The 21,755-nt window shown below is 45.1% G+C and overlaps 1 protein-coding gene across 3 annotated transcripts in view; it reads left to right on the top strand.

Annotated features, from left to right (window-relative positions):
* Window positions 1-14,216, top strand: part of LOC138268756 (thyroid receptor-interacting protein 6-like) — a 41,769-nt gene extending 27,553 nt beyond the window's left edge. For 2 of the 3 annotated variants that reach the window (XM_069218744.1, XM_069218745.1), the window contains 7 exons: window positions 1,328-1,447; window positions 1,686-3,401; window positions 7,709-7,799; window positions 8,845-9,014; window positions 9,838-10,016; window positions 11,714-11,834; window positions 12,086-14,216. In XM_069218744.1, coding sequence (XP_069074845.1) covers window positions 1,328-1,447; window positions 1,686-3,401; window positions 7,709-7,799; window positions 8,845-9,014; window positions 9,838-10,016; window positions 11,714-11,834; window positions 12,086-12,217 — 2,529 coding nt within the window. In that variant the 3' untranslated portion in view covers window positions 12,218-14,216. The other variant, XM_069218747.1, reaches the window with a different exon arrangement.
* The last annotated feature ends 7,539 nt before the right edge of the window (window positions 14,217-21,755 follow it).

Genomic DNA, 21,755 nt, shown 5'->3' with positions numbered 1-21,755 from the left:
AGGTACCTGGTGCAATGTTAGGTTCTCTTTCTGTTATGTTTGGAAAAAAATATTTCTCTATCAATATTCCTCATGGAACAGCAAAATTAAATTTCCATCTCTTGTAATGCAGTTTGTGCAGTTGGTATACACGAAGTACCTCTAAGAATTGTTTCTATCTCTAACTTTGATAGAGATAACTGGAGACATTTATCATTAGTTTTTTGACTGGCTTATCAGACTTCTTCTTGTGGTGTATTTTGCCTTGAGGTTTGTCTAAGCAACATGCAGAATAAGTGGTGTTTATGAACACCTGTCCATTTCTGGCCTTTTTGCTGTGTTTTCAGTGTCTCCTTTTAGTTTCTTCTAGAAATGTCCCCCTAGCTGGTTGTCAGAGATTTGTGGATGTTTCTGTACATGAAGACCAGAGCATATATCAGATCTGGAAATTAGTGCAATGTGAAAGAACTGTGGCTCCCTCTTGCTGGTATGGTAGAACTGGGATGCATTGTAAAACCTGAGTGAAGGTTTCTGTGTTGGGTCTGCGGTGTATGACAGGTCAGGCTAGAGGTTTGTTTTCAGTTTGAGCTAGCAGTATATGCTGCAAGCTCCTCACATAAGTAAAATTACAGTAGGGTGTCTCAGGACTTGAATAACAGTGCAGCATCATTGAACTCCGCAGTGCAATGCTCTTTTTGGGCTGTTTAAACTGTCGAAAAGGACCACTGCTACACAGCAAATGTATTTTGTGTCAATCATCGAGGGTGGGCCCCTTGTAGTGTACATAGTTTTTATGCTGAAGATCAATTTGACTCTAAAATCGTCTCGCTAGGTTTGTAAATGTAGTTGCTCCCTGTTGAAGAGTGTATTCAGACTTTGAATAATTTGTGTTATGGTATGTTTTATTAAAACCCAACATTTTATTTGTTTTGTGTATTATACACCAAATAGAATTACTAGGATACAACCACGTGCATTGTTTTTATACAGTTGTGTTTTGAAGTGTTCCTTAAACAAAACAAAAATATTTTATTAAGATGGAAATGTTCTGCAATATGTTTTTCAAAGCCCTTAAAAGGATCGATTATTTTTTTTTCTATTATTATTACGCAATTGTGGACGTTATGTCGATGCATGGTTTTGGCATTGCACAGATCACTGTACATTGTAAAGGCTTCATATTTCTAAGAAAAATGTCCTCATTACTTACTTAGGTTTTTTTTAAATATCGGGTTTAATCCCGCTCTTGTGCTCCAATAACCATATCATGGTGACAAAGGGCTCTTTGTGAATTGTCCCCTTATTTTTTTGATCCCTTACTAGACTAGACTTGTCTCTTCCTTTGTAGGGCATCTCCCTCGAAAGGGGCAGCTACCGCCCCTCCAGCATTGATGCAGAAATAGACTCCCTCACCAGCATGCTGGCCGATATGGAGAGCAGTGGGCCCCGGCGGCAACCGGAGCCTCAGGTAGACCTTTGATTGATCCTGGCGACCTGCGTCAGTGATCCGTTCGAATGCATTCTTACTATGGAAAGATACAAGAAGTGGTAGGTTAAATAGCTGTACCTTAAAACGCGAAGCAATGGTTTATGCAGCAAATGTAGCTTGCCAATGGGTGTGGTGACAAAGGGGAGACAAATTACTTCATGGCTTACAAATTGAAAGCAAAGCTAGAAACACCTTTCTTTTTTTTTTTTTCTTGCAGGGTTATGATGCGATGACACACTCATCAGGTGCAACTCATGCGTCGCATGCCTCCAAAGCTTCTACAGCTTACAAACCGAAGCAAGTTGCTTATGGGGCAACAGCTAATACTGGATCATATGGGATGGATCGAAAGACATCAGGATATGGGGCATCTCCGCAGGCTGCCACATATTCAGTCTCTTCTACGACTAACTCTTCCTACAACCCTTCACCAGCTGAGTCACATGGGGCATCCCTGACAGGGGGTTATGGGGTGTCTCAGTTGCCGAAACCTTATCCGCAGCCAATGCCAGCATCTTACACTACTGCCTCGTCCTCCACCAGTCCCGCTTTTAACGTCCAGGTCAAGGTGGCCCAGCCGGTGACGAACTATTCAGAGCCACGCCGGAAAGCAGAGCAAGCCTATGGCCCACCATCACCGCGTCACATGGGGTCCGGCTACACCCCACAGCAAGCTACCGACCCACCCTTCAGAGCACAGCAGACTTCTGAACAGTCTTATAGAGGACCTCAGGCCATGGAGTCCCCCTACAGAGGACCTTCAACCATGGAACCCTCCTACAGAGGACATCACACTACAGAGCCATCCTACAGAGGATCCCCAACCATGGATCCCTCCTACAGAGGACCTCAGGCCAACGAACAGTCTTTTAGAGGACCTCACACCAATGAACCACCCTACAGAGGACCGCAAAACACAGAATATTCCTACAGAATGCAGAGCACTGAGCCACCGTACAGAGGACCGCAGGCAGCTGAGCCACCGTACAGAGGACCGCAGGCAGCTGAGCCACCGTACAGAGGTCCTCAGGCAGCTGAGCCACCGTACAGAGGTCCTCAGGCAGCTGAGCCACCGTACAGAGGTCCTCAGGCAGCTGAGCCACCGTACAGAGGTCCTCAGGCAGCTGAGCCACCGTACAGAGGTCCTCAGGCAGCTGAGCCACCGTACAGAGGTCCTCAGGCAGCTGAGCCACCGTACAGAGGTCCTCAGGCAGCTGAGCCACCGTACAGAGGTCCTCAGGCAGCTGAGCCACCGTACAGAGGTCCTCAGGCAGCTGAGGCAATGTACAGAGGCCCACAGGCAGCTGAGCCATCCTACAGAGGACCTACAATAACAGAGCCACCATACAGAGCACCCCAAACAGTTGAGCCATCATACAGAGGACCTCAGGCATCTGAGCCATCATACAGAGGACCTCAGGCATCTGAGCCATCATACAGAGGACCTCAGGCATCTGAGCCATCATACCGTGGGCTTCAGATGGCTGAACCATCGTACAGAGAACCTCAGTCGACTGAGCAGGCCTTCAGAGGTTCTCAGCCTAGAGGAATGCAAGGCAATGATCTGTCATATAGAACCTCACAGAACGTTGAGTCTTCTTACAGAGGACCACAGACTACAGAGTTGGCCCACAGAGCATCTTTGCACAACGCAGATGTGTCGAATAGAGCACAGCAGAGTCGATATCCAGAGATGGGACCAGGTCAGAACTGGTACCAGACCTCCTCCTATCCTGGTGGAGCGGATTCAGGATACAGTGTCACTGAGGTTCCACAGGATAGGAAATTTGGACAGCTACCTTCTAAGAAGGCAGAAGGTGACCAATACAGTGCAGGAACAAAGGTTTCTGTGCAACAGCCGGGGGTAGTCAGCAGAGTGAACCGAGAACAGACGGCCCTGTCATCTGGGGGATCAGCAGGATACCATCAACAGGTAAGACCTTGGAGAGGTGGCGGTGAGAGCAGGCGGTGTAACAGGAGAAGTTGGAGGAGTCTGGGTTTGAGGCCTTCACAGCAGGAATGAGCAAGAGATCCAAAAGTAGGGATCATGGCTGCACAGAGAGGGGTAAGTGCAGTTGGTTCAAGGAAGGTGGATGAGCAGTAAATTTCAATGCAGTGATGAGAGTAGGACCACTGTAAGGGAGCGAGGAAAGTTGCCAGAAGGCAGCCTTCGTGTAGTTGAGGAGGAAGGACTTCATGTCTCCTTGATAGGCCTTTTCAGTCTCAAACAAGCTTTAAAACCTGAACACAGCAGCACTGGATTTTCTTCGAGTTTCGTATAAATGCACACAACGTTTTGACACAACATAGGCATTAGCATTCCTAAATGAGATGGGATGTTAGAACTACAAATATAGCAAAATTGCAGGTGTGTTCAGTAACCACGAAACGTATATTTCAAACTAAATGAGGCACTTTTATAAAATATTCTACAGCATGCAATCTAGCTGCTCCAATTCAGGGAATGCAGGAGGGCAGCACAGTACCTAGGGAAAAGTTGTCATAGATGAAACATGCAAGCATACCATGTTGGTGGTATGACCTACAACAAAGGATGAAATATAACAGACCGCTTTGTTCAGTCCCAAACCAGTCAGGAACAGGCTTGGCAATTTTTAGGTCTAGCTTGTAACAGCACGTTTTCTCGCTTGTGAGATTTTGTGGACAAAAAGGGTCTTGGAGCTCCCCCATTGCTTACTATTTGTTGGCTTCATTGTCACTCCTATTTTCTACCTCCTAATTGGGCAGTGTGTGTCAGAGCATCACTTTTCTTCTTTCCTCTGGAGCATGGACCAGGTGCAGATAGCTTTATCTTGATTGGGTCCTTCTGCTTCTGATGCTGTGATTAAGATACTATTTTTCATTTTTTCTCCCTTCTTCCTGTCCCATTGCTTCCTATTGTTGCTTGCCCCACCGTTGCCTCCCCATCCTTCGCACGTTCTTGCTAGCTAGCTCATGCAAGGATACTTTGTATAGTACCAAAATGCATTTTCCTTCTATTCTCCAAGTATTCTCCTTTTATTTCCAGGATCCTTCTACTGTTTAAAATAGCCACTTAACGGGGAAAAAATGACAACCCACCACATGGACAAACTTTGTCCAATATACAGTTGCCCCCAAAATGACAATGTTTACTGTTAAAAGCAACTTGGCAATTATTCAGAAGCAGACATTTTTCTGGTTATCTAAAAGAAAGTTAGCTGTTACACTGTGAGCAAAATGTAGAGACAAGGCAGGGGCAACTCCAGTGGTGGTCTTCATGTTGTCTAACCACAGCATAGGGCTGCGGAGACCCCAGCAGTCTCTTCGAGCTGTGGCTTCACAGGAAGGTGGCACCTTTGCAGGGGACTAAAGGGTTCTGACATAATTGAGGGTGGTGTGAAGCAAGCAGCTCGACTGTAGCTGTCAGAAGGTGCTCCCTGTCGTGGTGTAATACATTCCAGCACCGCGCTAGTGCACTCAGTACCCCCACAAGAGTAATTGTTTATTTTTCCTCCCGGTGACTTTTGGATGTCACCCCGAGAACAGTTGTTACTAATAAACAGGTGAACTGTGGGGGTGCTTGTTTTTGACTGGTTTAAATAATTCCACGTCACCCCTCTGCAGTAAAGAAACCCTGTGCACTTTTAAAAATTATTTTACTAGCATTGCTCCTAAGGGACAATCTTTTTTCCCATACGTAAACCAGAGTTCGAGGCATTTATGGACTGTATTGTACGTCCAGAGATTTGACATGTTAAGGGTTATTCTGATAGCACAGATTTATTTCTAGGCAAAATAAAGTGTAACTTTTTTTTCTGGAGCATTACAAATTCCCCAAGTTTAGAAATGATGATTAATTATTTTTATAGCGCCTGCTGACCCACAGCACTGTCAGTGTGAGATGCCACCTTAGAATGATGAAAGTCTTAGCGCTGCCCTGATTCTGTACCTGTGGCTTTTAGCCAATAGATTTCACCTGCAAGAGCTATTGGGTTTGTCAGTGTCTTGTAGCCATGCTCTGCCGCATTGTTAAAAGTAATTAAATATAGTGCTGTGATGCGCCTAGCTCTCCCAGCATCATATCGCTCTTTTAATTATTACTTTTAGCCATGATGTGCACAGCACCTGTGGTGCTGTACAGCATGACAACAAAACAATGACAAAGCAAGCCAATAGCGCTTGCATTCGAGACCGGTTGTCATTGCTAGTGCTTGGTACAGCAGTCCTGACCCAGCCTAGGATTCCAGCTACGTAGATGGGCAGAGGCGTCTGTGTCACTCAGGGCTGAACCATATCATCTCAACCCTCCTTTTATTTGCCATGCGACCAGCACCATGACAGTTCCTGAGGAGGGGAGCAAGGTATGGCCTAGTTTAACTGCCCCCCTTTCTTGTGTGCTACTCAGCATGGAGCAAGAACGTTTAGGTGTTTGTAGAGGAGTTGCGATCTTTGCCTCTTACAAAGGATCTCCTGTGCATTGTGTGCAGTTCCAACTACTTTTAGTACGGGGTACTCAGCTTACATGGGAATGTTGGCATGACTTTGAAAAGTCACTAGGCATTTCCCATATAGTGTACAATTGCATTAGATAAATTCTGACATGAAAGAAGAGTTTATCTAACCATCCAATTAGCCCTTACTGCAAACCATGTTGGTTTCTAGCGTGACCTGTCCTGCTTTGGGCAGCTTGGGATCCTATCTGCGCAACAGTCCACTGTAGCCCACATCAACATGATCTCCGAAACTGAGTCATGCTGGCAATCCGTACCATTAGAGATTCCCCACATCTTCCCTTTGATTTTTAAGGTGCTCTGGAAGGTCGTGGTCCATTCTCAACTTTTGCATACATCCGTCTGTGTATTTCAGCATCTCCACTCTTGTTCCAGAGATCCTTGGCCCCTGCACTGTCTCATCCACAACCTCAAAAAAGCCAGTTCTGCTAGCGGGGCTTTACGGGGCGGTCTGGGTCCAGAGGTGTGAAGCAAGGGGCTACAGGGTTGCACAAGAGTCGGATAGTTCTACTGTGTGCCACCCTTCCGTTGTGTCCCTCCATCCAACGCAACTTAGATCATTCTGGTTAAAGGTTTATGGGTGGTTATGAATTTAGCACTTAAAATTTGGTTAGCAAAAGCTTTTTAAGTCTGAGGTTAGCAAAGACCTTTGGATTTTTTGTTCAATAATGTTTCTACGTATACTGCATAACTCAAGAGATCAGCGGCCTCAGCCGTTGGCTAGCTTGAATGAGAGTGATTGCATTCTGCTCTTTCACGTGACATGGATCTACTCAAAGTATTTCCCCTCACAATATGCGGCTATATGGCAGTGTGCACTTATAAGCCCAAAAACATTTTGCTTTTTATCAGTGTCTTTTATATAAATATGTATATACATATTGACGAGGGTCTTGCAGCTCCTCAACATTAAAGGTTTTTATAAGATATTGCAACATTGCAAAATTAGCATTGATAAAGCCAAAAGGCTGTCAGCCAACTCCAAACCTATTAGCTTCCCAATTCTTGTTCTATCCATGCAGACAAAAGATGGTCCTCAAGTTTTTGATAGTATTGTAGTGTATCAAAGCAAGGTTAAGTAGGATTGCCTGCTTACCCAGTTACAGGAGGATTGCTGCTTAGGGCTACAAGAGAACTGAAGACAAGACTAACTGAAGTACTTGTGTTGAAAAGGACTCGGTTTTGGGGTTCAAATAAGTCACATTGACACATTTTAGTCAACGTTTTGCCCCCAGAGCTGCTTTTAACAGTTTCCAGTAGCATCAGAGATGAGGTGAAGGCAACCTAAAAAATTATTGCCACAATAGGTTTTCTTTGCTAAAGATAGTGAAAATGGTCATTAAAAATACGTCTACCATTTCTGTACTTTTTCTGGGATTATTTGACGAGTTAAGTGCAATAGGCAATAAAACTGTACTAGGAATAGACCTATTGACTTTGGGGAGGGGGAAATGCACTTCTTCTGTTCCAGCCTTTCTGTCCTGACGTGGACATAGATGGTCATATCTATGAAGAAGCAAATGGAGAAAAAGTTGAACAAGAGGCTCATGCAGATTGAAATGGGCTCTGGAGCTTTTGGTGCTAAAAGTGCTTAGAAGGAGAACCTAAGAGCTACAAATGAAATCTGTTAGGGCACAGTGTGGCATTGGTGGTAACTAGCCCTACATGAGAACTGTGCAGCTGGTGGCAAAGAAGCTTCAGCGACAGATTAGAACCATTAGATTTATGTACCTCTTTCTTTCATTAGGGGTCCTCAAGTCGGTCTGAAGAGGAACTTGACAGACTGACGAAGAAACTTGTCCACGACATGAACCACCCTCCAACAGGAGAGTACTTTGGTGAGTCTAAATGTTTCTAAATCAGACCGTATCTGGCCATCAGCCTGCTGAGAATGTGCTACTCTCTGGCTAAGCTAGATGGTGTCTGCTCAAGGCTGTCACCAAACTGGGAGAAATGGAGGTGCGGGCTGCTGTCCAGGAATAGGCAGCAGAGAGGTGACCTAACTTTATTGCAGTGATCATGGGGAAAAGGTAGGGCGACCTGCTCTTGGGTGAGCCCAAACTGGAGAAGGTGAGGGATTACCTGCTTTGTCAGTTAGCCGGAGAGAGAGATGAATAGCTGACCTTTGTTCAGAGCAGTGGCCCTGGGGAGAAAGTGAATAGTGGCCTGCTCTGAGAGAACTAGATAGAGAGATGGAATATGTGACCTACCTTGGGAGCAGTGACACCTGGGAAAAGCTGGGGCAGGTCCTGCTTTCAGAGCAATGAAAGGAGGGGTGGAAAGTGAGAAGCTTTCTGCTGTCCGGGAACTCGCTGACCAGAAATGAATGCATGGCTTACAATCGGAGTAGCAACCCTGATGAAAATTGAGTCGCAGTCTGCTCTTGGGGGGATGGGTTAGAAATACCAATATGTTCACTTTCCTTAAAGCAGAGAGAGATATGAAATGTGGCCTTCCCTTATAATAGTGAAGTGGCTGGAACTAGAGGAGCAATCTGTTGGAGAAGATGGATGAGCGATCCCTGCAGGGAAAAGGCTGATGAATGGCCTGCTCTTAGGGAAGTTGACATAGGCCTGAATACCTACGTGTATTTGAGTGATCCGGTTTTAGAGTTGCACTGTCCCTGTACAGGTGACTAGATGTTTATTATCAGCCATCGGTATCCAGTGTACCAAATCATCTTTTAAAACCCTGTCTTTAAACTGTGATAGAACCCGAACTGATGTTGTAATTGTGTAGGGATCTGAGCTCGTGGCTTTGTGCTGTGGATCTGCACCAATCTCTGGATTTCACTGTAGGGCTGGTCCTCCAAGCCAACCCTGTGCGCCACATGGGATAATAGGGCTTCCCTTTTGACTGGCCCATTTAACTTGTTTCTTACAGGCCGCTGCTCTCGCTGCGGAGAGAACGTGGTGGGGGATGGCACCGGCTGTATTGCAATGGACCAGGTCTTCCATGAGGACTGTTTCACCTGCATTAGCTGCAACTGCCGCCTACGTGGGCAACCCTTCTACGCCATCGAAAAGAAATCCTACTGTGAGGCCTGTTACATTGTAAGTGCAGCCCCTAACCACTGGTGAAAATGTCTCCTGTTCTCCACACCCTGCATGAAGCTGTCTGCCTGTTCCTGTCCACTGCTATATCTTACTTCCCACTGCATTAACTAAGGGCACCTCTGTGTACAGCTCCACACTGACTACAACTGCTGGTGTGGCCTAGCCTCATTGATGATGGGCATCTCTGTGGCCGTGGTGGGTGAGAGGAGCAGTGCCTCCTGTTTTCCCCCTGGCCACAGGAGAGCACATCCTTTGTTGGCCCCACTTCCATGCATGGGGAGTGGACGGACCCTGTTCTGCTTTCTAACCAGGATATGGTTATGTCATACCTGCTGAGCACAGAGCATTGGATCCTCCCTCCTGTCTTGGTAAGAGTGGTCTGATAAAAAGAAAACTAGGTCTGCTTAGACTTTATCACCTGCTTGTGTTATCACCTGTGACTTGGGTTTTGTAGCAACTCCCACCTTTAAAAATTAACACACAGACGTACCCTCCCCCCACACTTTACCACGCTTCACGAGTGGCATGCTGTGACTGATGTTATTGGTGCACACACCTCCTGTGACTGAGAGGTTGTGTATATTGGGACTCTGGACAGATTTCATTGGTCATTCCATTTCCAGGTGTCTCTGAGTGGACTGTGCGTCATGTGTATTCACCTTCCCTTTGTCTTTGTGGCATCTCCTTGCTTTCTCCTATTATAACAACATTAGCAGTGCCTGCTTTACAGAGTGATCTGAGCAAACGTGTTCTCTTCACTCAACAAGTTTGCAGGAATGTCTGCTGACCACAGATTAGTTGTTGATTTATGCCTTCACAGGTGACATTGGAAAAGTGCTCTATGTGTGCCAAACCCATCCTAGACCGGATTCTGCGAGCTATGGGCCAAGCCTATCACCCGCAATGCTTCATCTGTGTGGTTTGCAGGCGCTGCCTAGACGGTGTACCCTTCACTGTGGATGCCACCAGCCAGATCCACTGCATTGATGACTTTCACCGGTAAGTCATTATCACCTTGTGTCTAGTTCAGAATCTGCAGATGTCTGTAGGACTGTCACTGAGCATCAGCTGCTTCTGGTACCATGCCTTATAAGTGACGGTAGACCAGGGATCTAAAACTTGGGGGCGGGGTTAATTGTCAGGCTCTGGTCAAAAGAAGCATTTTGCTAATAACAGGACTTTATTTTAAGCTGAGAAAAATAAGCAGCAGTAAACATCTCTGTAATGGACCATCACTAACATGTTTTGTCATTACATCCACGCTGGTAGTATGTGCCAAAAGGGAAGGGACTCCAAAAATCCCCATCCTCACTTCTAATAATCGCACTGTGGATACTTGTACACGTAAGTAAGGCTTGCCTGACCAGACTAGTAGGTTTGGCATCATGTATTTGATTGCATTTTTAAAACAGTAACAAAACTTAACTGCAATGCCCAATAATATTTAAACATTGCTAATTTAACAGAAAAATAATGAAAAAATTGGAGGGTGGGTCCGATGATTTTTTGTTTGTTGTTGTTGTTGATTTTTCTTCTTTTCCTGGGAGGGGTGCAGTGTTACAAAGCTTATAGACCACTGCTGTAGACCCTGTCAAGCAGCAATCTGGCCATGATTGTGTCTGGCAGAGCTCTCAGTCTATGAACTTCTTACCTCCTGATCTTGACTGGAGCAATAACTATGTTACAGTATATGCTGCCGTACCCTTCCCTTAGGACTTGTAAAGACCCTATACTTCTGTGGTGCTTCCGTATACAAAATGAAACAGCCTTAGAGCGGCTCCATTAATCATCTCTCACCCATAAGCTGATTTGTAAGAGTACTTCTATTTGAAACACCACATAGAAAAGCTGTAAGGTAAAGTGAATAAAAGCACAATACAAGTTAAAGAAAACCTAGAAATGTTTATGAATGTAAAGGAATTTCCCGTGGATCAGGGTAGCATTGCTGCCCAGATATGCCAGGTGTGTCACGGCTAAGGCCCGTGGAGTTTATTTTGACCCGGCCTTATAGTTTTGCACCACAAATCCCTACATTTGTTTCTCCATTTATTTTCAGAAGACTGGTCCAGGCATTTGTGCGGTCTCACCTGGAGTATGGGACTCTGTTTATTTTGGGCTGCCTGGTTAGACACTTCCAGGTGGTTCAGAATGCAGCAGCACAACAGCTTTTCCTTACCTCTTGTTATCTGCCCCATTTCCTTTCCCCTACTGTTTGAGCTTCACTGGCTTCCAATAGAAAGACAATTCATCTTTATGGCCCTCTGCTTCTGTCAGCAGGCCTTTTATGCCAATGATCCAGTGTTATAAATTAAAAGATCTACTCCCCTGCCTGTTACTTACGATCCTCTTCTGAGGATATTTTCGTAGTTTCCAAGATTCGTAGGTCCAGAACTTGAAGTCTCTTCTTCTCATACGAGACCTGAACCTTGTAGTGACTCACCTTCATTTCTCTAGAAATAAATCATCTCTTGGTGTTGAGAAGGAAGCTAAAAACTCTTCTATTCTCCCAGACCGTTTTCATTGTCTTCTTGTGTTGCTTTTCCTCCGTGATATCTTTATAGCGCCAAGACAATGTTTGCTGATTTGTACGTTTAAAAAAAACCTTCGCTCACTCATTCTTACGCTGTGATGGCGACGTAAGATTACAAGCTAAAAAAATGTTTTTAACCTGATTAACTCCTGTGTTTTCTCCGCAGCAAATTTGCGCCACGTTGTTCTGTTTGTGGAAATGCCATCATGCCAGAGCCAGGGCAGGAAGAGACGGTGAGAATTGTCGCCCTGGATCGAAGTTTTCACATTAACTGCTACAAGTGTGAGGTAGGAAGTTAAAATGTTATCTCTAGCCTCTCTTCCCAAAAAATGTCATCAGCCCCTCATTTCTTGTTTGATCTAACTGCTTTGGGTCTCCCGGCTCCCTATCCCGTCATCTGACTCTGGTCTCTTGCTCCCCTCCGTGATCCTCCACTGATGCCTTCCTCTGACTTGCTTTTGTTCTCTGGCCTTTAGTTCCATCCCCATTGCCTTCTTCTCCTGCCCATCTTCTGACTGCTTGTTGCTTTCCATTTTAGGAGTGTGGTCTCTTGCTCTCCTCCGAAGGAGAGGGCAGGGGCTGCTACCCGCTTGATGGCCACATTCTATGCAAGAGCTGCAGTGCCCGGCGGATCCAGGAGCTTTCTTCCAAGATCACGACGGATTGCTAAAATGTGGATGCCAAGATTTGTCCAAGTTGCCTTCTAGCAGGATGGTGCAGTGCTTTGCGTGAATGCACCTGCTGGTCCTATCTGAAATGTTTTGCACTAGGGACAGCTGAGCCTTAAGGACAACATTTGTGAAAGCAGCAGCTGTCGCTACCGGGAGTCTTTAAGCGTATATGGTTTGTTGCGACTGCCAGATTGATGAAATGGAGCTTCAACCTTTGGTACCAGTGTGAATGCTGCAGGTGATGCCAACTTCTCTTTCAATTAAAACACTACATCTTTGTGCATGCCTCCTGCTGCAGGGGGAAATATTGTGTTGCTGCACAAAATATGGTGCCTGGACTGGACCTGAACCTTCCTATTGTGCAGTGGCCAAGACTGGCCCAGTATCAGAGAATACTAAGCACTAGCAGCATCTTGAATTGCTGAGTTTTTAGTTTAATGACAGTCTCCCTAAACTCCTCTCCTCCATCCAGCTAGTTCCATGTCGCCTAAGCCATCTGCAGCACCACAATCAACTGTCAGGCGCTTTGACACACAACAGAGCCATGTACGCGGCCATTCTTTCCTCCTTCGGGTGTTGATTGAGCTGGTGATTCTCACTGGTGCTACTGTGTGCACTCTGGAGTGCTGGACTGAATCCTTGTGGTGTGCACTCTGGAGTGATGGACTGAATCTTGGTACCCTCTACGGTGCTGAGTCTGAAAATCTCACTACTGATGATTTGCATGATTTGCACTCTGTGGTTCATAGCTTCAGCTTCTTTCTACTGTCGTGAAGTGGGCATCGAGTGTTTTATCCAGTGCTTCTCTCTACTTCTATGAAGTGCATCCTTGATGCTGTGATAGAGCTCAGATCAGCACCTTCAGTGCTAAGGGAAAACATTGAGGTCTCAAATTTGGTCTCATTCAAAGGTTGCATAGGTTGCACCAGGGACCGAGGCCTTGCTTCCTGAATGCTTACCCTGGCAGGGTTCACTGGCGTTCTGCTCTCTGTACTGATGCACCTGCAGCTGACTGTTGGGTCTGCTTTCGAGGGCCCTCTTCCTTCCGTGGACTGCACGGCCACTGACTAAGAAGTTCTATTTCCCCATGAGCAATATGACTTAAGGGCAAATAAATTATTCCTTCTCTGCTGCCCAGGTGTATAGGCAGTCCCAGTGCAGATCACTGAGTTCAGGAAGAGCCAGATCCCTGCTAGACTTTCAGGACGAGTACTAACTATGTTAACATGTTCCAGTTAGACTATTACTGAAATGTCTTTTGTGGATATTCTGAAAATCTGGCAGATCTTTGGCCCTCTTGGTGCTATTGTCACACTCGTTTTTGACACTCCTGCCTGAACTCAAGTGGGCCAACAGCTTCCCTAGAGCCTCCTCTTTGGGTGGGAGGTGATAGGGTTATTCACATATGGTGGGAGGAGGTGTTAATATGGTGCCCCACCTTTGCTAAGAGCTCAATGCAGCTTTTGAGAGCTGCTCCTCAGAGTAAGCTATGGATTATTGTTACAGTGTGGGCTTTTAAGTTCTTCTTGGAGTCAGGTTTGAAACCTTTTGCCAGAGGTGCCCCAGATTGTGTGGCTACTAGCTTAATGGCATACAGTTTCTGCTCTTGAACAACAGGAGTCGCTCATTTCTGTAAGACTGTTGGCTTGTGCATGAAGGTTTCATTTTCTGTGCATTGCATGATTGGACGACTTCTTCAGAGTTATGCGGACAAGTGCTGTTGCTAATTACGGTTCAGTAAATCATTGAGGGAGGAGGAAAGGAGAGTTCTGGGCCTGTTTTTTAATGTTTTTTTTTTTTTTTTTATTACATTCATCCGGACTCCGTCCCTACCTTGTGAGTTTTCAGATTCTGAAGCTCAATTTGGTCAGCTTTTTATGCCTTATCACTATGCCATCTACAATCCATAACCAACCGCATTCAATTCTGTCAGCGGAACTGAAAAAAAAGACTCGCTGTGATAATTTGAGTGTATTAAAGTGTAAAGACAGAAGTCTATTTTTGTTGTTGGTGAGATGTTTCTGTCGTGTTTGAAACACTGCTTTCTCTGCTTTTCAGCACATCTCCACAGGTGCATTCGGTACTGGCTGCATGCACTGCATTCACAAATATTTGTTATTAAATTAATGGTTGCAACTACTATTCAAGGTGACTCCCTGGGGGTACGAGGAGGACTCTGTGCTTCCTAACAGATGGCCACCCCTTAGGATGATGGAATTATTTGAGTCATGGCGGATGACTGGCCCATGTCATGTGCAAATTTTTTGCTTATTTCAATTTAATTTTTTGTTGTTGTGTGGACCAGTTCTTTTGACAACATCAGGACTCTTTACAAATAGGTACAGTAAGTACAAACCAGAGGAAAGGTGGTTTTATATAGCTCACACATACTGTTGCATGACAAGATGCTCTGAATGTATACAGAAAATGTAGCAGAGAATGTAAGGTCTTTGTCTCCTAAAAGCAATTCACAAATCTGTATGATCTATACTAACAGTACTATAACAGTAAGCAACATTTAAGTAACTGTTATTAGAGGAGATGACTGTCCTATAATGCTTTAGTGTGTAAAGCAGGTGTACTAGAGAGGTCTACAACTCAGTGTAGATGACCTGCTGGGGCAATATCCTGTGGTGTGGGTTTTTTAAAAAAAATCCTAGTCTAGAAGATTGGCTAATATTAGAGCAGCAATGTAGACCAGAGGTGTCTGCTAGTAGAAGGTATTTAATTCCTTGTTTGAAAGAAGTTGAGATGTTTGCTGTCCCAGGCCTGGGGGAATGTTGGTGTCCAAGCAGACTTCAGTTGTAACAACCAGACCCTTTTACCACAGTTGTCCTGGCTTTACTTTACTATTGAGCCCAAAACTTAGTACCAAGTAACTCACTTAGCACTTGAATCTCAGGGTAGCAGTGTTGAGTAGTCCAAAGCTTACTCATAGTGGTGGTGAGGGGTGAAGATGCACATTTCAATTAAATATCTAACGATCAATAAATACATATTCAGCCAGTGTTTTTGCTCAAATAGAAAAAAATGCTTAAGTCATAGAACACAATGTTGTACATAAAATATTTATGGGCAAGGCAAAAATGTGGTACACAATATTTAAAAGTAAAATTACTGTGAGGGAAATATGATTATTAACAAATGCTATTCCCTGTCCTAAGAAAATGTATTCTCTTTTCAGTTTAAACTCTGGCCCTGTTATCCTATCTGGAAACTGGTGAGTACAGGTCATCTGCTGTCCACCCGCCCCCTTTTCTTGGTTCTCCCGTACCGTCTCCACCAGTAATACTGTTAGATTTGTGAGACCTCTGTACCATCCCTCACTCTTCATAGTCCTGGGCAGGTTAGTCCTCTTTTGCTGGCTCTGGGTGGGTACTGAACTGTTCCCAGTGGTGTGGAGTCCAGCTCAGCCCTTCAAGAGCAGGTGGGCTGACACTGCACAGTTGAGTCGAGTGCAGTTGCACATTCAGTCCAAAAAGTAAGGCTGCCACGTGCCTGGCAATATGAAGGGTGTGGTCTGAAGGTGCTGCAGGGATTAATTTAAATTCTCATTGGTGGTTCTCCCTCGGATCAGACATGTCCTCCACTGAAATAAAGTCCACTTTGTCATAGCGATGCTCCTGTATAGGTTGGTGATAAGGTTGTGGAACACGATTTTGAGTTAGCACGTATCATCTCAAAGCTCACAGATGACTGGTTTCAGTATGTGGAGACAGAGCGATGCAGTGTTGATGTCCATGATTGCCCAGTCTCATGCACTTTAGCTTCTAGACCTGCAGAAGGGGCCACAGAGTCTCATGGCCTGGAAGTGGAGAGCCTTCTGCGGTTTGCAGTGGACTGTGTTCTGTTCCTGCTGTCTCTGCCTCTCAGAGTCCTCCTTTTCAAGGCAGGGCAGGGTCTTGAATGTGTATGGCATTTCTATAGCACAAAACTAGCCAATTGGTCACTGACAATCATGAATTCAGCGAGTAAGAGGACAATTAATGCTTTGTGATGTGTTCTTTTAAGAGTCGTCACCTCTTTCCTAAATTGGAGCACTGTTGGGGCGTTCCTGATGGATTCAGGAATGTTCCAGATACATGTATGGAAAAGTTTGCTGCCTTGTTTTTTCTTTTCTTTTTTTTTTTTTTCTTTTTTAATGCTTGATAGTGTGCAGTCAAATAGTCTGCCGAGATCCAACAAAGATGGTGAGCTTGGTTGCAAGATGAGGGGGGTGCTGGTTGCAAAGCTTTGTAAATAATGCAGCTGGTTTTGAAGATGGCATGGACCACCAAGGAGAGCCAATGGAGTTCCATCAGGATCTGGATGATTTGATCATATTTCTTCAGTCTCTCTGAGTGTGACATTTTTTGACGTGTAGAATACATGGGAGATCACGTCGGGCATTATCCCCAGCCAGATGAGAAAGTATAGGGGGTTGAACAGCAGTTCTGAAGGTGCTTTCTGAAAGAAATGGTTTGACCTTCTTTAAAAGAAAAAGCTGATACTAGGCTGTATTGGTTTTTGTCGGTGTATTCCTTGAGGGTGAGGTTGAGGTCCAGGGTGAATCCAAGTGACTTGGCATTTGATGAAAGTTGGGGTTCAAAGCTATCAAGGTTCATGCCACTCAGACAACGTTGTACTGTATGTTGTTTATTCTTCTTAGCAACTAACAGGAGTTCTGTCTTGGGTGGATTGAGCTTCAGGTAGGCACTGGACATACAGTCTAGATGATGTGCAAGCAACGTTTGAAATGGTGGATGCCTTTAGTAGAGGACATTTTCAAGTAGAGTTGCGTATCATCGGCACGTTGGAGAGCCCTGAAGCTGTTGTCTGTGAGTACCAGTGAACTCTATTTAAAGGTTGGGGAAGTCCATAGGCACACAGGTAATAGGGATCTTTTGTGAGCAGGAGCTGCCCATTTGAACAAACCGGTGTAGTTTGGGAAGGTAGGAGGAGGACTCCAGGGTGCATCTGTTAAAGGAAGCTGAGAGGTCGATTAGTTTCAAGAGGCTTGGGTCATATTTCTGTGTGGTAAAGAGGGCATAGTCTACGATTTGATAGCAGTCTCCATTCCGCAGTATCCTCTGAAGACAGTAGTGGTTGTTTGGTTGTGCATGATTTGGGATCTTGGAGTTGAACAGACTTTTTTTTTTTTTTTTTTAATAAAGATCTTGCTATTGAATGGTGGGCAGTTAGTTGGTGAGGTCATCTAGGTCTTGTGTAGGTATCTTTAGGCGTGGGAGGAGCTGGCCTGTCTTGAGCACTTCTGGTAAGATGCCCTGTGTGAGGGAGGCATTGAAAGTGGTGAGTAGGGGGGTAATAGGGCATCACAAGAATGAGCTTTGATGATGGACGATGGTAAGACATCTTCTCCATAAGTGTTTTTGAGGGAGGTGTGTATGTCAGCAATAGTTGTGAAGAATAACGCTTAGAACTCTGACCTTTGCAAGGGAATCTTAAACACCCAACCTTCTTGTTCAGTTCCTCATGTAGCTTCTCCTGGCTGATTTAGAGTTTGTCCAGTTTCCAGTTACCAGACCTGGTGAATAGAATTTGGCGATCCATGATGCAAACGCTGGAGCACAGAAATGTTTCTCTGCTGCCACTGGTGTTGCATCCAGGGCTCATGGTACAGAAATGTTGTCAGTTGGTAGTTAATGCACTTACGAATGCAGTGTTTGCATAGTTTGTGTGGTCCACTCTGGAATACCATCAGGCTCTTTCCTGAATTAAACATATTGACCGATAGAGCCTCAAACATGTATACAGTAGGTTGGTGGTGTGGAGTTAGAAGTCTCCTCTCCTGGAAATCCCAAAAGAAAGGCCTAAAGCGGGAGAGTCATTCTGTCTTAAGTACAACTCAACCTATTGAGAGTAATCCTTTCTGGGAACTAAACAGCAGGAAAAGCCAGGGGACTGTCACCTATCTTCGACACTCTGGAGTGTAGTCCACTACAAAGGACCGCAGGAATGCTTTGGAGGAGCCCTGCATTCCCTTTGCTGCCTAGGGCTCTCTCAAGGCTCCATCTTCTGTACCAGTTTGCCATGAAACCAAAGGCGATTCCTGTTTGCCACAGTCACATGTAGCCTGCTTGCTTTAGAGGCATTCTACTGTAAATGTTTCCTACACACATGCATGTTGTCGACACCCCACATAAACGAAGTGAAGGACCTAGTGAAAGTCCTATTCACAGCATGGTATTGAGCATCTTTCTCTCTGGAAGATAACGGGTAAAAATAAGTTTTCAACCACTAGAATCTGTTGCTGCCACCATTGTCGGTCTTCAACAGCCCAGGGAGCTGACGGTTGTTTTGCTCTGAAAAAGGAGGGAGCCCTTGTTTTGCCCCTGTAGACCTCAGAACCCATTTCTGGGTCCAGTTCTGGCACACGGATTGCTCAGTGCCCACAATTGTCATGGATGCAGAGGTTAAAATTATTATTATTTACTTATTTTTTTAAAGCATTGGCAAAGCCAATAGGTCTCTCCTATACAAGGGCTACTGACCTTGGCAATGTGTGTTGCCATGTTGTACACAAGTGTGGCTGATGCGCAGCATGGCTAAAAGTTAGTGGCATGGAGTTGAAGTAGAGTGTTGTAGAGTGGATTTGTTGAAATATTGTGGAGTAGGAGGAGTAGAGTGTTTCTGTGGTGGAGTGGGTTGGAGTGGATTGAAGTAGAGTCGGTGGATTGGATTGGATTGTTGTGGGGTGGATAGGTTTGGGGTGAGGTGGATGGGATTGGGTTGGATTCGAGTGGGATGGATTAGATTGGGTGGGTGGTGTGGATTGGAGTGATAGGGGTAAGGTGGTTTGTATTGAGGTGGATTGGATTGGATTGGACTGGTGTGGGGTGGATTTGAGTGGGGTGGATTGGACTGGACTGGGTGGATTGATCTGGAGTGGGGTGAACTCTTGCAGGTTCTTCTTTTCATCCCTGCGTTCTGCCTCAGTCACTTGTTTCTCGTCTTTCTGTTTCTCCCTTTTCTGCCTGTCTCTTTTTAGCTCTGAATCAAAGTCTGGTGATAAGTGAACGGTGATAAGTAAATCCCAGCCTTTCACAAAAAAAGAGTGCATGTCCACCTCACCTATTACTACTGCCACAAAATAAGCACTGGTCACTAATCTCGTCCACCCAGTGCCTTCAGTAGGAAGAAGACGATGGAGTGGTTTCTAAATAAGGTCTGGAAAAGTAAATGGTACTATAAGTGCATTCCAAGAGGTGTGCACTGTGTAATTAAGGACATGGCTTAAAATATGTAAACTAAAATCCTGTTCTTCACACAGTTCACCAAAATAGCAGGGGGTAGTTGGAGTGACATCATAGGTCAATGACTCCTGATTGCATGAAGGAAATGACCCCCCTGACCTTTCACCTCGGTGACATGACAGTAAGTGATGTCTTCTGGCCTGTAACCTTAGCGCCTGGACATTGCAGGAAGGTGACACCACATGCTCACTGACTGCGGTGGGACTTTCTTATTGTGCACACATGAGCGCCTGACGTCCATGCGCAAACACACATAGATGCTGTCTGCAGACTCCATCCTACAAATAGGAATACGCTGTGCAGTGTGTATCATAAAATGCACGAAAACATATAAAGTAAATAATTTAGAAATCAAATCTAATTGCTCCAGGAATGACAGAGCAAGGAGATAAACCCCCAAGGAAAACAACAAACAATAAATAACACAAGGCATTGAGAAGCCGTCTCAGGACTGGCACGGGCACAGAAGTGACCGCAACTCACAAGTCCAGAGACGGGCACACACAGGCGTACCTCACACTACACACATGTAAGTGGTAACAGAAGCAGTGAGGGGGGTAAAAGTTCACATTTATAGCGCACAGTGTGAAATTAACTATCTCTAGTAGTCTATGGAAATAAACTAGGTATCCTGTAGAGAGCATGTTGCCCAAATGAATGAAAAAAAACTGCAAGGACAGATGAACTGCTTGTTTGTGCAAATGTAGAAGAAAAAAATATTCTGTGTAAATGTGTTTTCTACCTCACCAGTTGTCTAAAACACCACCAGCTGCCTCCCACACCCGTAGCACTCTCCTTCTGAGTGGGGGTGGCTCATATGCTACCATTGTTTTTTGTATGATGCTAGGACTTTTCACAGTCCCTTTAACTTCAGAGCTATGACAACAATACCAGCATCCCACACTCTAAAAATTGTTCGAGCACCACTGCATAGTAATGTGATATATGAGGCAAGATTATGGCCCCTTTCCCTTCACCAGTGCATAAGAAGGAAATAGGAAACTGCTATGGAGTTATGGGTGGTACAAGGAACAGGAGTTCTGACCACCTGACCCTCCCTTATTTTAGCTGCCCCCTGTTTGTTGATGAGGCAGAAGGGTTGGGGCAAGGATTGCAATGATGCAATCTCGACTCCCTGAACGATTTCCAAATAAAATGGCGGCAAAGATCGCATTAGTGGGTCGCAAAGGAGAAGCCAGGGATCACCAATGTGACCTCTAAATGACAATAATGTGCCTTTCTGTGTCTCTTCTGTTCCTGCACCCAGGCGTATAGCACAGTGCCGACAAAGCCAGGCCTCAGCTTTGCCAAGGGTTGTTAGCACTATCAAATAAATGAGTAACAACAAGGATTTTGTTGTGATGATTGGAAATGAAAATGTTTTAGTTCTGAAAATATGAGATTGAATTAAACATTAGAAAGGAGCGCTCTTGCTTTCTATACCTTTGCCACTGTCCATATTTTGCAGAAGTGGACGCCCATCAAACACTTAAAAATTGTACATAGGTGACCCTGCTCTAGGCGCTATACAGAGGCCAAGGATTGGATGTGCATATAGTCTGACCACCGTTATCACCCACTGAAAGACATTGCAAGAAACTCGCACTGCCTTCATCACAGCTCCAGAGAACAAAATCATGTTGTCATAAAATCCCAAACCGGCAACCTAAACTCACCCACGCCACTTACTGAATTGAATAACGATTTTGCTGCTCAGAGAGGGGGTAAAAAATAATGTTAAAAACGCCCGATGTTAAAATCCCAGCAAACGGGATGCAACATGTCTGTTGGCAAGCAAGAGGAAAGCTTATAGTACAAGAGAAATAGAACAAGTAAAGGCTTTTATATATGTCATTAAAGTGAACTGTGTATAGTTTTTCCTGCAGTGCACATGCTGTAAAGACAATGGCGACCGAAGAACAAGGTGCTCTATTTGAAGAGAGTGATCTATATACCCCAGTCACGATCTTCAGTGATAAAGCCAGGGGCTGCATTATACAAAGTGCCCCGGGGGCGCAACGGGGATGTCCGCACTGCGCGGCCCGGGGGCACTTTGGTATTACAGAGGGGGCCGCAGACGCTTGTGTGGTTCTTTCTGTAATATAGATAGCGCTGGCACACAGGTACGGCGAGCGCTGTCATCAGAAGGTGTTCCCTCATATGCATGGGGGCGTGGCCCCATGCCAATGAGGGAAACCTATTGGCTCTGCCGTATGTACGTCACGGGGACAGAGGCAAAGAAGCTGTCAGGAGGCGCACTGTCAATGGCCCCCTGATGAAAGCT

The sequence above is a fragment of the Pleurodeles waltl genome, chromosome 12 (genome assembly GCF_031143425.1).
Source record: "Pleurodeles waltl isolate 20211129_DDA chromosome 12, aPleWal1.hap1.20221129, whole genome shotgun sequence".
NCBI lineage: Eukaryota > Metazoa > Chordata > Amphibia > Caudata > Salamandridae > Pleurodeles > Pleurodeles waltl.
This window is presented reverse-complemented; position numbering and strand designations above follow the sequence as displayed.